Source organism: Drosophila navojoa, chromosome 2, assembly GCF_054131105.1.
Source record: "Drosophila navojoa isolate 15081-1374.11 chromosome 2, UAZ_NAV_1.0, whole genome shotgun sequence".
In the NCBI taxonomy this organism is placed as follows: Eukaryota; Metazoa; Arthropoda; class Insecta; order Diptera; family Drosophilidae; genus Drosophila; species Drosophila navojoa.
The window spans coordinates 22,237,564-22,256,859 of NC_142890.1; the positions used below are offsets into that span (position 1 = coordinate 22,237,564).

At 43.1% G+C, this 19,296-nt stretch overlaps 5 protein-coding genes across 5 annotated transcripts; 4 read left to right on the forward strand and 1 right to left on the reverse strand.

Moving 5' to 3' along the window:
- The first annotated feature begins 206 nt into the window (after positions 1–206).
- On the forward strand, positions 207–1,500 carry LOC115562169 (prolyl 4-hydroxylase subunit alpha-1). The gene is made up of 2 exons (XM_030383035.2): positions 207–420; positions 480–1,500. Exons 1-2 carry the CDS (start codon positions 236–238, stop codon positions 1,162–1,164), a joined length of 870 nt encoding a protein of 289 aa, XP_030238895.1. The 5' UTR covers positions 207–235; the 3' UTR covers positions 1,165–1,500.
- A 1,317-nt stretch (positions 1,501–2,817) lies between these two features.
- Positions 2,818–5,790, forward strand: LOC115562168 (prolyl 4-hydroxylase subunit alpha-2). The gene is made up of 6 exons (XM_089259351.1): positions 2,818–3,462; positions 3,531–3,730; positions 3,804–3,952; positions 4,463–4,897; positions 4,977–5,157; positions 5,232–5,790. The coding sequence occupies exons 1-6, from the start codon at positions 2,957–2,959 to the stop codon at positions 5,252–5,254; spliced, it is 1,494 nt and encodes a 497-aa protein (XP_089115477.1). The 5' UTR covers positions 2,818–2,956; the 3' UTR covers positions 5,255–5,790.
- A 146-nt stretch (positions 5,791–5,936) lies between these two features.
- On the forward strand, positions 5,937–11,075 carry PH4alphaNE1 (prolyl-4-hydroxylase-alpha NE1). The gene is made up of 8 exons (XM_030383031.2): positions 5,937–6,739; positions 7,219–7,373; positions 7,445–7,592; positions 7,963–8,153; positions 8,206–8,354; positions 8,422–8,931; positions 8,996–9,161; positions 10,942–11,075. Exons 1-8 carry the CDS (start codon positions 6,558–6,560, stop codon positions 11,040–11,042), a joined length of 1,602 nt encoding a protein of 533 aa, XP_030238891.1. The 5' UTR covers positions 5,937–6,557; the 3' UTR covers positions 11,043–11,075.
- A 731-nt stretch (positions 11,076–11,806) lies between these two features.
- PH4alphaMP (prolyl-4-hydroxylase-alpha MP) lies at positions 11,807–15,891 on the forward strand. The gene is made up of 6 exons (XM_018109487.3): positions 11,807–12,224; positions 14,068–14,222; positions 14,349–14,505; positions 14,572–15,430; positions 15,512–15,677; positions 15,750–15,891. The coding sequence occupies exons 1-6, from the start codon at positions 12,043–12,045 to the stop codon at positions 15,842–15,844; spliced, it is 1,614 nt and encodes a 537-aa protein (XP_017964976.1). The 5' UTR covers positions 11,807–12,042; the 3' UTR covers positions 15,845–15,891.
- An 8-nt stretch (positions 15,892–15,899) lies between these two features.
- Positions 15,900–17,801, reverse strand: PH4alphaSG2 (prolyl-4-hydroxylase-alpha SG2). Its single transcript, XM_018109335.3, has 5 exons — positions 17,557–17,801; positions 17,330–17,499; positions 16,342–17,273; positions 16,114–16,279; positions 15,900–16,048 (listed from the first exon to the last, which is right to left on the reverse strand). Exons 1-5 carry the CDS (start codon positions 17,742–17,744, stop codon positions 15,978–15,980), a joined length of 1,527 nt encoding a protein of 508 aa, XP_017964824.1. The 5' UTR covers positions 17,745–17,801; the 3' UTR covers positions 15,900–15,977.
- Positions 17,802–19,296: the final 1,495 nt, after the last annotated feature.

Sequence of the window (19,296 nt, forward strand, 5' to 3'; positions counted from 1 at the left end):
CTCAAGAGTATATGACATAATGATTAAAAAATAATAAAATATTATTTAGTTCTCGTGAAGCACTTCAGCTGCTGTCAAACTCACCTGTCTTTCATTATGTTGTCGCTACAGAAAACATAAGCCCACAAACAAGAGCGGGCAGCTGTGTAAATATTTGCCTGAATTTCTTCATAGTTCCATTCGAAGTATATTTCCAAATTCAGAAACGAAAAGTCAGTCAGTAACATTTGGTAAAATGATTCGACTAAGTGCGGTTCTATTGATGCTTGGATTGGGATGTTTGGAACTTGGTTATATTGCAGCTGAATGTGCTGGGCCCAGTATGGGAATAGATGGTTATCTGCAGTTGGAGGCGGCGCTGGTGAAGCACTTGGAATCTTATTTGGAGAAAGTGGACAATGAGCAAGAGACCATTTCAAGGTAAATTCGACGCAAGCTCAGACAGAATAATAGAAATAATATATTTATTTATTGCACAGTTACTTGACCGACATCGACAGTTTGCATGAGCATATGCATAGTCCGGAGGCGTACTATGGTAATCCAATCAACGCGTTCTTGACCATTAATCGGTTCGCCATCATCTGGAAGCATGAGATATTTGATGTACTGCTAGCAAACAGAACGTATAGCGAGTATAGAAATGCGGTCGAGGGCGAGCTGAATAAAAAGAAACTTAATGGACCCACGAATGAGGATCTCCTCATCGCCGCTGAGAATCTGCTGGATATGCAGGAGTTCACACGCATTCCCACCTCTGAGCTAGCCAACGAAGTGGTGCTGAGGGATTATAATACTGACCAGAATGTGACTTTAAGCGCCAGCGAATGCCACTCCATTGGAAGCAATTTTTATGAACTGCAGAGCTATGAGTATGCAGCTCAGTGGCTACAGCAGGCGCGCAAGCTGGCATCTCTGGAAAGCTCGGCGAGTGCCTCGGCGATTAAAATACGTATTCTGGAGCACCTGGTTCTGGTATACAAGAAGCTAAACAGCCTCAAGCTAGCCTATAAACTCAACAACGAAATTCTAAAACTCGAACCGAAAAACGAGGCAGCCCTCAATAATAAATCGTTGCTAGAGACGCAGCTGCTGCTCGATCGCATAAGGATAGCAAAGGTGACGGTGAATGAGCAAATGGATGAGAACCACTTAGAGCTATAATGGCAATTGATTACACAAATTAAATTGATATCCAATTGAAAATATTGTTAGCAAATAAAACTTAAATATGTGTGTATGTATGTGTGGGTAAAGTCGAGTGCTTCAGCAGAGATAAAACTTGTTAGACAGAGCGTTAAAGTGAATATTAAAGTCAGTAAACAAAGTAACAATCAAATAAAACATTTTCTGCTCTTAATATATATGTATATACGTATATATGTATATGTGAAAGAATATGTTTCGTGACTTACCCTATTCAACTCAATTCAATATAAGGAAAAAGGTAAACAATGTAAATATTTGACGTGCAATAAAATCAATTTTAATTTACATATATGTCTGAGAACTGTTGTACACATTGTTTCATTCAGTCATTCAAAAATAACAATAAATATACATAAATGTCATAAATAAATAAATGCCACGCTTCATGCAGATTTTAAAATGTTTACCCTGATAGAGAAGGAGAGGGAGAGAATGAGAGAGAGAGAGAGTAAAGGGATATTATAATTGAATTGAAACATTTTAAATCATATCAGCAATTTCACCAACTATTAGTCCGTCGGTTCACGCTCGGTTGACAGCCCACTTAAATACGAATCGAAGTATAATTAATGATTGCTAAATAATTGAATGCATTTCATGCCAATGCATTTTAGTTATGCAGTCCGAACTTCTGGTTAAATGAGGACTTAGTGGCTTAGTGGAACGAGTTACGTTTGACTAGGTGAAAGTGATTCGAGAAGGGCTCAAAGCAGGAAATGGAGAGCCAGAAGTTAACAAAGCGACAGAAGGGCTAATTACGCTTATTAAGACATCAGTTGAAGGTCCTTCACAGAAGAGACATTGACGCAACAACCGACGTAATTAATTCCTTGAAATTGTCTTAATCATGACGACGGTAAGGAAATTAGCTCAATAACCAGGGCAAGGCGGAATTTGCTGGAATTGCTCGGAAGTTCGTTTGACATATTAAGTCACAGTTGACCTTGGCTCATACATAATTCGGTATACATGAATTCTCTACACACAAATGAACGTAACAGTAATTACATAATTCGTTAATCCGTTTGTGTTACTAAGGAAATGAAAAGGTTATTTAAATATTGTAGATAACTAAAATGCATTTATAAATTGCTATCTGTAGGTAACTAAGGAAATGAATTAAATATTTAAAATGAGTATAGAGTTTTTATATAAGTTTAGGAATTACTTTGGCTTGGGTAACTTTACAGTTAACAACTACAGTTAATTGCTTTTCTTGTCAATTACTATGTCTCATACTCAACTCTTTGTGATTAAGTCTTCAAGAATTTAATTCATTCAGTTAAGGGGAAAGAAAAATCCCTGTTAAAAGCAGCTCGAGTAAAGCTTCTACTGAAACGTTTTTCAGCTAGAGTTTCTATAGCTTGGTGAGATGAGAAGTTTGTACAAATCTATGCTTCAGACTTTTGTATAATGCCATTTCTTAAACACGACTATAAGACTTGCTCTTCTAACGACAAATGATTTGCAAATAGAAAGAAAAACAAAAGGAAAAGAGAGAACAGAGAGCTTATATCTTCAAAAGAGAATTCGAGAATTTATTATTTTTGAAAAGGCAGTTTACCTCTTACACCTTTCTCATGCCCGTTCATAGTTTCTACGTCTCAGTTTAGCCACAGCAGCCGAGCGGCTTGGTCAATTGTTACAGCATAGCAACTTTGGCACCCATAAGCAGGCATTATTATAAAAAAAGCTTGCCAGCCATTGACCCGGACGGGAATAAAGACAACAACAAGAATAGCTAATTATGCAAATGCCAACAACAGCAGCAGCAGCGGCACCAAAGCGATGGCTGTGGCTGCTTTGGCTCGCTTTGATGTGGCCAAGAGCTGTGAGTGGCAGCAGTGAGGAGGAGCACTTACGGGGGCTGCTGACCACCGAGAGCTCACTCATCAGCGCTCTGAGCGACTATATCGATGCCTTAGATCAACAGCTGGCGGTAATTAAAAGTGAGACAGCGGCCATAGAGCAAGTGCATCGACTGGTGGGCCAGCGGGTGGAGGAGCACATGGGCAATCCGCTGAATGTGATCACCATACTCAAGCGTTTCCAAAGCGTTTGGCCACTGCTCGAGCAGCAGGCAAATGCCAGCCAAAATCTGGCCACAAATCTGCCAGACTATCAGCTGGATTTACAGCTGCCCAGCGAGGAGGACTATGAGGCGGCTTTGCTCAATCTATTGCGACTGCAATCCGTGTACGACCTCAAGCCAGCCGCCCTCTCGCTGGGCATAGTCCACGGCCTGAAGGTGGGGTGAGTACGCCCAGCGAAATGCAAACAAATGCAAAGGACACACTACATAGATGTTTCGATTCGAACAGCTCGGCCATGTCGTGGAGTGACTGTCTGGAGATAGCCCGCAAGTCGGAGAGGAATGGCGACCACGCCGTAGCCAAACACTGGCTGGAGACGGCGATGGGAATGCTGGTAGCTGAGCAGAATGCAACAATATCGGACAGCGAGCAGGAACGGGCCAGGATTAAAATACTGGAGGCGTCGCTCAATATGGATTACCGTGCAGGTGCATCTCACTGGCATTCATAAAAGTTTTCTATTTCTTTATTATTTTCTCCAAATTTCTTTATTCGCTTCAGGTGAATTTTTGAGCGCGCTCACAACAGCCAAAGAATTGTTGCTCCTGCGTCCTGCCAGCCGGAGTGCACAAAAAGCAAAAGCCGAGATAGAACGTGCTCTAAACGGAAGTCCTGTCAAGCTTGTGCCCAACAGGAAGCAGAAGGCAAAGGTAAACACAATTGCACAAATTTTTACAAGTAAACCAACAATATACCGATAAATAATATTGATGGGGAGAAAATAAGTAGGAGTTCATGATAAAAAAGTAGTTGAAGATCTTATATAAGTTAGAAAAAATCTGCCTTAGCTGAAAAGTCTTGCTTTGTAGCTCTGACTCAGAAACAGAGAATATATAGATAGGTTGGAATATATAGGGTATATACAGGCTATATGTGTAAAAACATGTCATTTTTGGCAAGCCAATAGATGAGCTTATTAGTAACTGATCTTTAACTATATATTTTTCTTAACTCAATTATCTAGATTATCTATTTATATTTTATTAATTCTGTTACGTTATTTTCCGCCAAGTCAACATATAGAGTAGTGTACAATTCAATTATGATCCCAGCTAAGTAATCGCAATCTCCATTGTCTTCCAGTATATGTGTATGATTATAGAGTTATATATGTATATGTTCATAGAGTTCAACGTATTCCTCTTTAAATTCATTTCAAGTCAACGAAATCCGTTGAGCAGCTGCTTGTCGATGAGCTGTGTCGGTCCTCCGCACAGCAGCCCGTGACAGGTAGCCGCTTCACAGAGTGCCGCCAAGATGTTTCGAATCTGCGCATGCTGCGCTTGGAGCAGCTGAGTGAGGAGCCATACATCATGCTGTATCATGATGTACTCAGCTCCCGGCAGACCGAACGGCTAATTGGTATGCTGGATGGGATGCCGCAGCTCAGAACGAGGCGGTCCAAGGGCGAGGCCTTTGAGCCTTTGCAGTTCAGTAAGCTGGCGCAGCGAAGGATGCGTGGCATCCATAGTCAACTGGGCATTGGCGGCGTGGAGCCGGAGCTGTGGCAGGCACGTCGGCACAGTCACGAGCACGTCACACCACTAGCGGAGCCATCAAGCACAGCCGAGCATGCGGCACGTGCTCTGCTCAGCGTGCGTAATTCAAATGCAATGATTAACTAATATGTCACTAATTGGTCTATTATCGTCTCACTCCATCCATATCCATTAGCTGCAAGAGGCCAGGCTGGGCGGCGCCATTGTCTTCCCGCAACTGGAGCTCAGCGTGTGCGTCCCACGGGGAGCGCTGCTCTACTGGAGTCAACGCAGCCGGGATGAGCATTCAGCCACGTCGAGGCCCGATTACCGAAGCCGCCAGCTGGTCTGCCCAGTGCTGCTGGGCACACAGCTGAGTAAGTAGAGCAGCAGAGACACCTGCCACAAGAATCTTCCTGACGTCGATGTGTTTGCTTTTCACTTCTTTCAGCTGCCTGGACGCAGCTCAGCTAAGAATGTGCCCTTTCATCTTTCCCAAATTGCCGCAATGGAAAACAAAAACCGCACCGACAACATTTTATTGAATTTCATTTGCACTTTCATGCCCATTTCACGGGCGTGGCCGTTCACTAATTAAAGAGCAGGCGAATTTCAGTATTTATGCATCACAGCATCGCCTAATGAACATTCGAGCTGAGCGTTTCTCAGGTTTTGGTCAAATGTCTTTGGTCATCTGGCAACAGGAAATAGTCAATATTAAATACTCATAAATACGCAGAAACATTTGCATTTGCTAAGCTCACTAGACGTCTGTCTAAATCAAATGTCAATTAAAACAAACAATGGCACTTATAATGAATTTTACTCGCCCATTAATAAATACAAAATCCAATAAAAATATATTCATAAAAAACCGCTAAACGACATACCCTGTTTTCGCTCTTTGTTTTCAAAAATCAATAAAATATTACTGAAGGCATTTGATACATTTTGTGTCGTAATCGTCAGTTAAAATGTCAACGGCTGATTGATTATAAAGTAAGAAAATATAATAAAAAAAAAACAACAAATTTTGTTTAAATTTTGAATACCAGCATTAAAATCTTTACTACATATATCTTTAAAAAAATATTGTAATAATATAATAATAATTTTTCTAAAAATTACAGGGTATATTTATGTTGACTCAATGGCCAGTGCGACGCTTTCCAACACTGTCGCCTCGTTATTGTCGACTGCATTATTAAATATCAAACAACGCGTTCTTAATTAGGTAGAATTAATAAGCCATCGGATAAGGCAACGATATGCCGCAACAGTGGTGAGTAGAGAGAACTAGAACTTGGGCCTGGTCAACGGCGACAGCGACAGCGACAACGAAAACGAAAACGAGCTAATGATAAGCATCACTAAATCAGCTTTGGCAAATCCATAAAACACGCTTAATCGCCACGAAACTCGTATGCTCTTCATTAGAGTGGCTCGCTCATAAAGCGACAACTAATCTTTCATACTGCCCGACATAGACAAAGAAATAGAGATAGATGTAGACATAGACATAGACATAGCCGCGCATTAATTGTTTATGCATATAGTGTTCTAAGTAGTTAGCACCTGGTCGCGCGGGTATCCGATCTTCGATCGCGTGTGCCAATGTGTCTGTCATCAGTGCTTTTATTCGCTGATCTCTCATGGGGATGTTCGCTTCAAGCAGCGCCAGCCGATGCCGATCAGTTTGTTGTGAGACGCGAGGCATTGCAGACGGCAAACATAGTTTTTGTCAGCTATATCCCGTTATATAAGCCTGGAAGTGAGGATGCGTGTCAACACTGGACTGCTGGCACTAGGTGTGCTGGCCAGCCTGTGCTGCTGCCAGGCTTCGGATTACTTCTCATCCATTACAGGACTGGAGCAGTTGCTGCACACGGAACAGATTTTGTTGAGTGATTTGAGCTCCCAGCTGGATGCGGCCAAAGCTGTGCTAGTACAGTTAGAGAGGTAAGGATAGCATAGTTAACTGTAAAGTAATTATAATTACTCTGAATTATTTAATTACCTAATCTGGTATTTAGTGCAGTCATGACTCTGTCTATTCATTAAATGCTAATTAGTTTTGGGTTAGCCAAATGTCAGCCACTATTCAATGGGTTTTTATTGCTCATTGATCCGAGTTTATCATGAACTGTCCATAAAAATATACTATAAAACATACTAGAGAACATTCGAATAGAATTTTCCATTCAAACAACTATTCCGCAAACTCTTGCAGTTTGGCATTTAGCATTTCGCTCTCGCCTGATCGAGTTGTAGAAAAAGTTTTGTGTTTGGCATCACGTAGATTCTGAAATGAATTAGAATTAATTAAGCTCAGTCGTCTTGGGGCTCTTGTGTCTATGACGACAGAGAAACTGGTAGCTATCGATTTATGATTAGAGTTTGAAACTCGTCTAAGCCAACATCCACAACCTGATCCACAGAGAGCTGTCGGCCATAAAGCTGGAACATGCGCTGGCAGCCAAGGGCCTGGAGAACTATCTGACCAATCCGGTGAATGTCTACCGGTTGATGAAGCGCCTCCACACGGACTGGCCACATGCGGACAGTCGCGTCCAGCAAATGAGCGCCCAACTCCGTAAGTACCCAGCATGCCCATATCTATTTCAGTGGAATTGTCTAAACGGAAACTCAAATGAATTATTTCAGGCTTCAACATTTCACAGCACTATGGCCTGAACTTTCCCAGCCAGGAGGATGTGGATGGTGCCGCACTGGCATTAGTTCGCCTGCAGAGCACCTATAAATTGGATGTAGCTCAAGTGGCTGCCGGCATATTGAATGGCATCAAATACGGGTGAGTGGAAGGCTGGAGGAGGGGGACAACCCAAATAAGCAATAACCAGTCAAGCTTAAAATGCAGGAGTGCGACACACACACACACACACACACATACTCACACTATTTAACTGTGGCCAGGAGCGGATTCAAGCGTTGCGGTTAAAGTGCCGTGACTATTCTAGATAAATTTATCAAAGATAAACGCAATCGTGCGGAATCGTGTTGTATGAATATTAATCTAAGGCCGCCCAACACATTCGCACCGCACGCCTTCGAGCATTGCGGCTCCGGTCCAGCTTTAGTTGTGGGTCGTGGGTCGTGTGTCGTGTGCCCAGCCCAAGCACCACTCATATTCATTTCGATTTTTGTGCTGGCATTATTTTTAGCACGGACATGAGCTGGCAGGATTGCTTTGTGTTGGGTCAACAACTCTTTGAAATGGAGGACTACAACAACACGAAAGTGTGGCTGCGCGAGTCCATGGAGCGATTGCGGCGCCATCAGCCCCGCCCCAGCACCCCGGAGCCCGCCCTGCTGAACAGCATGGAAACGGTGGCACAGAGTTTATTCCGTATGGGTGAGCAGAGTCGCTGGCCCAACTTGCATGCATATTTACCAAACGATTTTAGGCGACTTCGACACGGCATACGAGCTCAGCCAGCGCGTGCTCGAGCTGGATCCATCGCGCATACGAAACTGGCATCTGGGCGATAAGGCCGCCAACCTGGCGCACGACGGCGATGATGGGGCGCATTCACGGCAAGCAGCCGGCTACAGAGTGAGACCTTCAGTTCGATTTATCTTGGTGGTTATGCGACTAATTTTGGCTTACGATACGCCCACAGCTCACCCAGGAGTTCGCCCACTACGAGAAGGTGTGTCGCGGCGAGGTCGGTCCCTCTGCCGCCCAGCAGCGTCGGCTGCGCTGTCGCTATACGCGTGGGTGGCACGCCTATCGGCAGCTGGCACCGCTCAAGCTGGAGGAGCACAGTCTCGACCCACTGGTGGTTAGCTACCACGACATGCTCAGCCCCCAGAAAATAGACGAGCTGCGCGCCATGGCGGTGCCGCACATGCACCGCTCCACGGTTAATCCGCTGCCCGGTGGCCAGCGCATGAAGTCCGCGTTCCGCGTGAGCAAGAACGCCTGGCTGCCGTACAGCACGCACCCCATGATGGGGCGGATGTTGCGCGACGTGGGCGACGCCACCGGCCTGGACATGACCTACTGCGAGCAACTGCAGGTGGCCAATTACGGCGTCGGCGGGCACTACGAGCCCCACTGGGACTTCTTCCGTGATTCGCGGCACTATCCCGCCGCCGAGGGCAATCGCATCGCCACGGCCATATTTTATGTAAGTTGCCCCAATGAATCCACCGACTCATGTTCAACATGTTTCCATTACGGTCCCGCTGCAGCTATCGGATGTGGAGCAGGGCGGCGCCACGGCATTTCCCTTCCTCAACTTTGCCGTGCGGCCGCAGCTAGGCAACATTTTGTTTTGGTACAATTTGCATCGCTCCTCGGACAAGGACTATCGCACCAAGCACGCCGGCTGTCCGGTCCTGAAGGGCAGCAAGTGGAGTGAGTACCGCAATCTATTTGTTATCACACATTTGCATCAATATTTGCTTTCACAATAGCTACTACACCAATTATACCGTAATATGCTCTGCATGCATAAACATGTTTTCATATCTGAGAACACTTTATGGAGAAATTCAAGTTTCTAAAATATAAATGCTAAAATTAAATTTAATTCGAAGCAAGTCTAAGTCTCATCAGTAGAACAATAGCAGCCCAAATCAGTCTGGTGTTATTCTTTTGTCTAAGCGAAGCACTGCTTGGCATTGTATATGCCAATAAATGGAACGTAGTAGTGCTCAGAGTTTTTATAGTTGATTTAGCATTTAATGACAGATAAACAGATGAAATAGGTTAAAGTGCGTTAGTTGGGTGTACTCGACTGGCAGATATTTAAAATTAAACTACAACTAGATTAACGTTATTATTCCATTTAATATTATTAATTTACTTTAATCTCATTATGATTTATTATGAATTCCACTTTTTCACTAAACAAATGGAAAGGCGAACTTTTTGATGTATTTCATATATATTTTATAATGAATTATATATTGAATTGTAGCTGGGCTATTTGCATTTTTCTTTATTTATTTATTAATTACTTTTTATTATTTTTAGTTTTTTTTTATTTTCTATTTTAATTTTGAATTTTTATTATTACTATTATATTTTTTTATATATTTATTTTATATTTTTTATTTAATTTTTTTTTTCTATTAGTCACTTGAATTTCATTTAAAAAGAAACTGAACCGTCTTTAAAATTATTTATGTTATAATTTATTTTTTTTTTTAATTCTAAAAGTATATTCAGGTTTGATATATATATATATATATATATATATATATATATATATATATATATATATATATATATATATATATATATATATTGCTTTGTAAATCATGTTTAGAATCTGTTCAGTCGAGAAATATGTTCAATTTTTACTTGATCCCCAAATAATCGATTTGAAAAAAAAGAAACTAAATATTAATAGGAAAGAAAGGTCATAAATATTTTATGTGTATTGATTTTTATTCTTTCAATTAATGGCTTACTCATAAAGATTATCTTATATTACTGTTTGATAAACATATGTATAAATATCTAATAATTACAACTCGATTTTATACTAAAAGACTCTTCAGTAGTATCTTTGCTGAATTTGTTAAAGTATATACATTTATTAAGAATATTAGTCAATCTACAGTAATTCAACGAATGATAGCTCGATTCTAATTTGCCGGCTTCGCATGATCGAGCCGCTGAGCCGTGTGAAAAATAAATCCTTATTAGTGAATGGAGAGAAACTGCAACGACTGACCTCTTCACAAACATAAATCTCTTATCATTTAATCCCTCGCACAAATTATTTCTGTTAACGTACAATATTTGACAAAGCGCGGAATTTTTATTTAACTAACGTTAGGTATTGATTATTAAATTACAGCTTAAATAGTGGAAGATGTAAAACTTAATAATTATATATAGATTACATTTATTTTCACATGTAATAGAGAATGCTTTTTGTTATAATTTATAGTCTTTTTTATTTTTTTTTTTTTATAAATTAAATAAAAGGAGTTGAGTATAAATGGGACAACTCGCATTTCCACTCATACCCATATCAATGAAGTATTTATTTTATTATTATTATAATTATCTATTGTATTATATAATATTATATTTTATTATATGTTATTAATATTAACTTATTTTATAGCATGAAGTTTCTTCTCTTTATATGTCTCTCATCTCTTATCTTCTCTTTGAACAGTTGCCAACATTTGGATACACGAGGCTACACAGACCTTTGCTCGGCCCTGTGATGTATTTCGGGACAATGAAGTTTCCATGGGCTATGATATAATTAAATAAACTTGTTGATTTATCACTATTTCACATCATAAACTTCTCATTTGCTTTGCTTTATTAGCTGTAAAGAGATGTACAAAGTTATTCTCAGCTGCTTTGCGGTTCGACTTTGCCTTGCTATGTTTACGTTTGTGGTTCGTGGTTCAAGTACAATCGTAATATAATCGGTAGCAGAGTGTGTGTGTTTCGAAATAGTCTTTGCGAACAGCATGACAATCGAAGTAGCTTGCTCGCATGTAAAGCCAACTTGATTAACAATGCACGGAGATTGCTCAACGAAATATTTGAACATATTTGAGATCAACTCAAATGTCTTCGAAAAGTCACGAATAGACGATTGTTGTTTATAGGGTTAAGAGTCGCATTTGAGCACTCACTGTGCTGCGAAGCTCACTCAAAACAAACCGAGAGTCGAAGACTTGATTGAGTTGAGTTCGGTTTTGCCGGCTATTTGCATAAACAAGCACACGGGCAAAGTTTTAGCGGCTAATTTGCATATTAGCGACACAGAGCGGAATCACAATGGGACGAGTCTCTAGCGAGCGGCTTAGTGAAAGTAATTAGCAAAGAGAATAGTTGCGACAAGCGCTGAATGCTATAGCAACTGCTGAGATAATCTCTCAGATCGACTGAATGACAATTAGCGAACAATTAGAGCCTCTGCAATAGTTGAGCAACTTTAGGTTTATTGACCTCGTGCTATTTTTTTAATTTATTTATTACCTGACCACTTGGCCCAATCAAGCCTGACGGAAGAGCCTCGCGGGCAGTTCTTTGACTTGGCCTGGCCAAGAAGCACGTCGAAAGCTTCGGCTCCGCGCCAGCAATGAGAATGCTTCGAGCTTTTGTTAGACTAACGAACTGACAAGACTGTTTGTTGTTCCCAAAGCAGATCGAGCCCGAACAGTTCTAAACGACGCGCCGAAGCAGAGACAGCACGAGCTCTGAGACTCAACATTCTCTAATTTGTAATTAAGAACTCTTGCTAAGTGAGCCCATTGTAATGAAGATGTTGCCGGGAATTTATTTGCTTGTACTCGCTGGACTGCAAATCCTTGCATCCAAGGCGGAGTTCTTCAGCTCAACTAGTGGCCTGGGGCAGCTGCTGCGCACGGAGGTCATCGTGTTGAGAGAGCTGCAGACATATGTGAATGAAATAAGGGAGCATGCCGATATGCTACAGAGGTAAGTTTACGCCCATCGCCATCAAAGAGAGGCTGGAAGATTTGATTTTCTTCAAGTGGGCTCTCTAAAAAGTCAGCCAAACCAGTTAATGGCTTAAGTAGTGGGTTTTATAGTTCCCTCGCCAGTCTGGTTCTGCTCAGACATCTCTTAAGTACAACTAGCACTACATCGAAGCAGCAGCTCATCAATATTTAGTATTCAGCTAGTAGGAGTAATTAATAATCAATAATCAAATGCTGCATGCCCACATCCGATGACAGAGCCCACGCAAATTGTTTCTCTGGTATTTATACTCTTGATCATCCAAATCAACTGTTGGGCCTGTTTTACATTCGCGGAGATTTTCGATGCTGAGCTTTGCTTATAAATTTGTGCTCATCATGCGCCTTTGGCAGTCTAATTTTTTTTTATTCTTGTTACCTTTTTTTCAATTAATTACATTTCATTCCCGTATTGCCACCTAACCGGTTCACATTAAGCCGCCCGAATCGTAAGTCTGGCCTAAGGGAACGCTACAAGTACGCAAATACAACCCGAATGTGCAAAATCCAATTTATTTCATTTGATATTTATTAGTATTCACTTGATTTAATTTTGTCACCAGTTGTTAATATTTTTAGAGAGCTGCCAGAGCTATTCAGTTTATGAACTGCTAATATCTCTAGTCGTTTACCTAATACACGCTCAGTTGACGGCTTCGGCATTGTTTGATGTTTGCATTTTTATGATCTAATGACATCGATGGTTACTTCAGCGGATCGCAGTTGCTGCTTCAAGTGTCATCGACTTGCCCGCCTTTTGTATGTGTATCAAATGATTATCTTTAGTCGCTGTATATGCAAACCGGCTCGCCACCAGTCTACATATAATGCACAAATTAGTATTTCAATGGCATCGTTACGAAATCCCAAAACAATATATGTATAATAAAACTTAAAACAAAAGAAACACAAATATAAATATAAAACACTATAATATCCCATACATAATTCAAACAGGATTTTTATCCTAAGTGCATGGAGGAACACGTTTCCGTATAGCTTCTCAGTTTGTCATGGAGCACATAAAAAATAGAGAAATTTGTAGGAAAGCGAATAAACATCTGTTATTTATGGCTCTAACTTGCTAAGAACAAACGAGTGCTACTACCTAATCAATAGCCCGATAAAATCGGATACTATCTAGTTGACAGACTCGGCGACGTTGCCGTTGAACGTAATGGCGACATTTAATTTCCGATAAATAAACAGACACATTAAAAGAACGACGTGTGGCTCTGAGATAAGCGTAAAAACAAATTAATTATTTATTCAAAATGTGAGTGCCGCTTATATAAACATGGATTGAAAATATTTAAAAATAAATACATGTATAGGCAGCACTTTTTTATGGACAGCTAACTAGAGCAAAAACTGGGGAAATAATAGAAATTAACTAAATATATTTGAATATCGTATGTAAATTGCGTGAGAGTCTGGGTAGTTTAGTTTTTTCGAGCTCTCACACAAATCGTAATCAAAGCATGTGAATAGAAAGTAAGCTCGTGAGAATCGCAAAGAAGGGCAGCACAATAGACACACACACACACACAACTCATTTCCTGCATTGTGCAGTTATTTATGCCCAACTAAATTGTTTGATTTTTCTCTCTTAAAAGTTTTGATCGATTGTGCTGTGACAGTGTATTCAAGTGCTTATAAATGGGATGTCTCCAGACATAAATAAATAAGCTAAATATGCAAATGGCGCTTATGCAAATGAAGAAAACATTATTATGAAACAATTTAGAATCTGATTAATGCTTAACACGCCAACAAGAATTTCATGAATTTATTACCCGCAGAGAAATCAATGAGATTAGAGCGGAGCATCTGACCGCGGCGGAGAGCATCGAGAGTTATCTCAACAATCCGGTGAATGCGTTCCGACTGATAAAGCGCCTGCACACCGACTGGGAGACGCTGGAGGCCACCGTGGAGAGCGAGCACAGTCGCACAAGTTGGTATCAGAGCGTGGGGGAGGAGAAGGGGGGCATCACTCACACGTTATCATTATCGATTTGAGTAAACTGTTTTTTCTCTATCCCTGCTTTACCCTGCCCCTGCCTCTCCTGTTGCTCTATAGATTTCCTCGAGGCCATGGCGGGCCACCGACAGAACTTGAGCTTCCCCACGATGGAGGACTTTGTGGGCACGACGCTGGCGATGACGCGACTGCAGCAGACCTACAAGCTGGACGTGGCCGAGCTGGCGAGCGGCATGCTGAATGGTGTCAAATACGGGTGAGTGATGGCGGCCCCGGGCGTGGCAAGTGGCAATCACAAATCACACGCGACAGCTCGTTACAGGTCGGCCATGTCGTGGCAGGACTGCTTCGTGCTGGGCCAGCATCTCTACTCGATGAGCGACTTCAACAACACGGTGCCCTGGCTGGAGCAGTCGATGCGGCTGCTGGCCCAGCAGAGCTACAGCGATGAGCCCGTCTCATTGGATTTCATGGAAGCAGTCATCGGCTACCACGAATCGTTGGGCGACTACCAGAACGCAATCGATCTGATTAATCACGTGCTGGCCGTGGAGCCGGAGCAGCGGCTCCATCTGCTGGAGAAGCGCGAGCACCTCGAGCAGCTCATCTCCGACGGCGTCAAGCGCGGCCTCATGCACGTGGTGGCGCGCAGTCCGGAAGACTACCACGCCACGCAGGACTACCTCATCTATCAGCAGGTCTGCCGCGAGGAGCTGAGGCCAACCGCCGCAGCGCAACGTGAGCTGCGCTGTCGCTACTTCAGCGGCCATGGACGGAGCTTAAACTACCTGGCGTACAAGTTGGAGGAACTGCACCGGGATCCCTACATAATACAGCTGCATGAAGTCATTGGCGCCCACGAAGCTGTGGAGCTGCAGCGCCTGGCTCGACCCGAGCTGCAGCGCTCCGAGGTCTATAACCCAATCAACGGCAGCATCGCAGCGGCCTTCCGCACCAGCCAGGGCACAATCTTTGAGTATGACGAGCATCCCATCACAGAGAAGCTGAGCCAGCACATGACTCTGATATCCGGCCTGGATATGAACTTCGCGGAGCCACTGCAAGTAGCCAACTACGGCATTGGCGGCCACTACGAGCCGCACATGGACTCCTTTCCAGAAAGCTTCGACTACAGCTCGCATACGTTTAAGACCAATCGCATAGCTACGGGCATCTTCTATGTAAGTGTGCACAGATGACATTTGGCCTCAAGTTGCTCAAGTTATTCAAGTAATTTTCTCTCAATTTGTCGCCGTATCCAGCTATCGAATGTGGAGGCCGGCGGCGCCACAGCGTTTCCCTTTCTGCCGCTGCTCGTCAAGCCCGAGCAGGGCAGCCTGCTCCTCTGGTACAATTTGCATCGCTCCGGGGATGCCGACTATCGCACCAAGCACGCTGGCTGCCCGGTGCTGCAGGGCAGCAAGTGGAGTGAGTAGTGAAATAAACATGTGCTAGCCTTTTTCCCTTTCGCATAATCACGTATAATCTTTGCGCTTCCAGTTGCCAATGCGTGGGTACGTCTGAGCCACCAGGACCACGTGAGACCCTGTCAGCTGCAGCGCGATCACGAGATCTCCTTGCAGTTTAAGGACTAATCAGTCCTTCACAGCTCAACTCAATCATATTTGTGATAATATACGAATAAAGATGTTAGTCAATTATTATTTGTATTTAGTATTTATTATTTAAATGAATCCAAGCCACATCTTAAGCCAAGCCAGCAGCACTTTACTCAGTCGGATCGAGCGTGCAGGGACGACGGAACTCCTGATCAGTTGAGTGTATCCAAATGTTGCCAACTGTAAGATATTGAATATGATTCATCAAATGTGGCTCCAATGATCTTCAATTAGCTTTAACTTACTGCGCTTGCTGCCCTCCAGAACGGGACAGCCTGCGTGTAGGACACGGTAGTCGGGTGCCAGGGATCTGAGTTCGTTAGGCCAAATAACCAGGGAGCCTTTCACGGGCCTCAGAAACACATTGAGAAGGGGGAACACCGTATAGCCGCCTTGGAGCACATCTGAAAGCTGAAGATGGGTCGAGTTTAGCTTTGGACTACGGGCAGCGGTGCAAACAGTTCGAGACTTACATAGAACATATTCGTGGTGATGCGATTGCCGCTCTCTTTGTAAGAATCGGGCAGCTTTGATAAGTAATCGTAATGCGGGAAGTATTGACCCCCAATGCCATAGTTGGCCACCTGCATCTTCTCTATATTTGTCGTCTCTAGGCCAGAAATAGCACCAAGCAATTGGCCAATGCTGCTCATGATGGGGCTGGTGTAATCGAGCCAAACCTGTTGACTAACGCGCGTCTCTGTTACCACATCCCCGACCACCGTGGAACGAAAACTTTCCAGTTGCTTGGCCAATTCCAGGACGGCTTCTATTTGCGCATCGGTCAGCACGTCGTAGTAGATATGTATGTCGGGATTCAGATGCGCCTGCTCCACCTTCAACGGCGACAGCCTGAATCGCGGATGACGTTCAAAGTCCAAATAGCAGCTCAATGAGCCGGGCTCTGGCACTCGCTTGCCCTGGCACAGCCGCGAGTAGTTAGCATACCAATGCGGCGCGACCGGCTCCTTGGGACACTTTGGCTCAGTGCCCTCCACTTCATCGAGTAGAAAGCGCGCTGGATGGGGCGTATCTGGTGAAAGCGAGGGCAGCAGCTCCTTCAATGTCTCGACCGCCTTTTGCTTTTCGCCCAGCTCCATGTAGGTCATGCCCAAGTATTCGTAGACCTGTGCGCTAATGCCCTGCGCGTTTTCGTCCTCGATTTGATCGACCAACTGGGCAGCCAGCTGCAGCCACTCGAGGGCGCTCCGGTACTCGGCCTGCTGATAGAGCTGTATGCCAATCTCGAAGCATTCATTCCAGAACAACGCGTTGTTGGCCATGTCGCTTGCCGTGAGATTGTAGACGCTCTGCAGTCGCTGCAAGCCCAAGACGGCGCCCTTGAGATCGTCTTTATTTGGTAGGCCTTGCGCCGCATCTGTTTCATTCACTGACTTGGCATATTCTGCATGTGAAGAATATAAAGTGAATGTGAATATATATGGGCAGATTCAATTTCACCTTCTCGGAGCTGCTTCTGGCTTGCGGCCAGCGAGTCGTGTAGTGCTGGCCAATCGACGACCAAGCGGTTGATCAGCCTGAAAGCCTGCAGCGGCTGTTCCAGATACTCCGCATCCCGCAGCAACTCTTGCCTGATGGCTGCATGCTCCAGCTTCACTCGCTCCACGAAGCTGACAATTAATCAATCGATGAGTTGTATTGGCCTGTTTTTGCCGCACCTTTCCTACCTGCGCATTTCGTACAGCTGATCTTGGCGCTGCGTCAAATACATATGCGTGGCAGTGATTAAATCCAGCTCCACTTCCCCCAACATCTGCATCTTGTCAATGGAAGAGTAATATTCGCCGTTCACTGGACTCCAGGCAAGGCCCAACAGCAGCAGCCACACGAAGACTAAACTCAAGTGCTCCAACATTGTGTGCGACACGATCGAACCAACGGACTGGGAGCTAATGTGGTCTGGCCCAATTGTGACCCAATAAACAGCTCCAAAAAGTCGCCAAGCATCTGTGGTATATTTATTTTTCCACTGCCACAAATATCTTTAATGACATTTCTTCACAAAGAGAACAACTGTTTTCTCTAGCTAAGCAAACAGAATTGTTTATTTCCAACTATTCAAACCTCTATTATTTGCACAGCATGCACGGAATACTTTCATATGCGTTAACTCCGACGTACGATGTCGTGCCGCTGCTTTCCGGCTATGCGGCTTGCAATAAATCAGATCCATCATCCTGTTAACCGCGCGCTGGTGCGGGATGTTGCCATGGCCAACAGCAGCCGCATGGCTGAGCGAGCAGTGGCTGTCGCGAAAATTCAATTTGCCACAAGCGCGGCAAAGTATGCAATATGCAACGTGCAACGTGCAACATGTAGCGTGCTGCATGCGTGTTTTGCCAAGCCTGCGTGCACGCACACAACAATACAGACACACACATGCATAAATCAGGTATTTGGGCCAAATACGAGCATTTACGTTGCTTAACGAGGTTTAATACGATTTAATACAGTTGATAGCGTACCGCTTCGTCAGAGAATGCTCGCCTCAAGCCAATCCGTAGAGCAGCCTGTTCATACAACAGAGAACTGTTTTACTCAACCTGAAATCAATTCCCAAACAGTGCTGATTTTATTCTTATGCTCATCTTGATTAAACGTTAATGGCAGACCAGCTGGATTTCAATAACTCTAACAGACAAACCTCAATAGTCAATCGATAGTTAAACAAAGTCTGTATGTTCTATTAACATACCCATATTAATTAAATATAATAAAATATATACTAAAATAATGTATGAGAAAGCACAGTATTTATATGTATTTAGATTTCAATGACTTAATTACATATGCAGTAGAATCCGGCTATAACGACCGTCGCTATACGTACGTTATAAGAGTAGTCGTTATAATCGGATTGTACTGTGTCTTCGTTTCTTTGAACGAAAGGTAGAGCATCACCAAGTCGGTATTCACCACCTTTGCTACTTTAACACGCTTTGGAAATCCCAACTCCGAGTTTCACTTGCTTGTTAATATAAATGCCTGCTGACCATAGAAAGTCCAAGAGGTATTTATGAGTTGTGCAACGCTTCCTCCTTCGACCTGTTACACATAGTTTTATAAAACATGTATACCCTGCACTTACATTCCACTAAATTCATTGTAAAAGAAACGAGCTCAAATGAGGGGAGCATTCTTATATACAGTCTTTAAAATTCAATGACGCCGTCACAAAGCATTACTTATCCCAAACCAGGCAATGCATATACCTGAACTAAAATACTTTTACTATAATGGAATACAATATTTAATAAACCCAAGTTCAAATTAAACATATCTACGCTGTCTTTCAGCCCCATTCCCTAGTTAAGTCTCATCGCTCAAAGTGCTTGAGATTCCTTAAATGCCATATGTTACAACAGAATGGAAAAAATCTATAAAATTCATATTAAATTCAGTTGTTC

Excerpts from the sequence above, each read along its gene's own strand:
- PH4alphaMP (XM_018109487.3), top strand. The coding sequence starts at position 12,043 with ATGAAGATGTTGCCGGGAATTTATTTGCTTGTACTCGCTGGACTGCAA. Across the intron at positions 12,225-14,067 it reads CATGCCGATATGCTACAGAG|AGAAATCAATGAGATTAGAG; the intron begins GTAAGTTTACGC and ends TATTACCCGCAG. Across the intron at positions 14,506-14,571 it reads CTGAATGGTGTCAAATACGG|GTCGGCCATGTCGTGGCAGG; the intron begins GTGAGTGATGGC and ends AGCTCGTTACAG.
- PH4alphaSG2 (XM_018109335.3), bottom strand. The coding sequence starts at position 17,744 with ATGTTGGAGCACTTGAGTTTAGTCTTCGTGTGGCTGCTGCTGTTGGGC. Across the intron at positions 17,274-17,329 it reads CCAGAAGCAGCTCCGAGAAG|AATATGCCAAGTCAGTGAAT; the intron begins GTGAAATTGAAT and ends CTTCACATGCAG. Across the intron at positions 16,049-16,113 it reads TCTGGAGGGCAGCAAGCGCA|TTGGCAACATTTGGATACAC; the intron begins GTAAGTTAAAGC and ends AATATCTTACAG.
- PH4alphaNE1 (XM_030383031.2), top strand. The coding sequence starts at position 6,558 with ATGCGTGTCAACACTGGACTGCTGGCACTAGGTGTGCTGGCCAGCCTG. Across the intron at positions 7,593-7,962 it reads TTGAATGGCATCAAATACGG|CACGGACATGAGCTGGCAGG; the intron begins GTGAGTGGAAGG and ends CATTATTTTTAG. Across the intron at positions 8,154-8,205 it reads ACAGAGTTTATTCCGTATGG|GCGACTTCGACACGGCATAC; the intron begins GTGAGCAGAGTC and ends AAACGATTTTAG.
- LOC115562169 (XM_030383035.2), top strand. The coding sequence starts at position 236 with ATGATTCGACTAAGTGCGGTTCTATTGATGCTTGGATTGGGATGTTTG. Across the intron at positions 421-479 it reads GAGCAAGAGACCATTTCAAG|TTACTTGACCGACATCGACA; the intron begins GTAAATTCGACG and ends TTTATTGCACAG.
- LOC115562168 (XM_089259351.1), top strand. The coding sequence starts at position 2,957 with ATGCAAATGCCAACAACAGCAGCAGCAGCGGCACCAAAGCGATGGCTG. Across the intron at positions 3,953-4,462 it reads ACAGGAAGCAGAAGGCAAAG|TCAACGAAATCCGTTGAGCA; the intron begins GTAAACACAATT and ends ATTCATTTCAAG. Across the intron at positions 4,898-4,976 it reads CGGCACGTGCTCTGCTCAGC|CTGCAAGAGGCCAGGCTGGG; the intron begins GTGCGTAATTCA and ends CATATCCATTAG.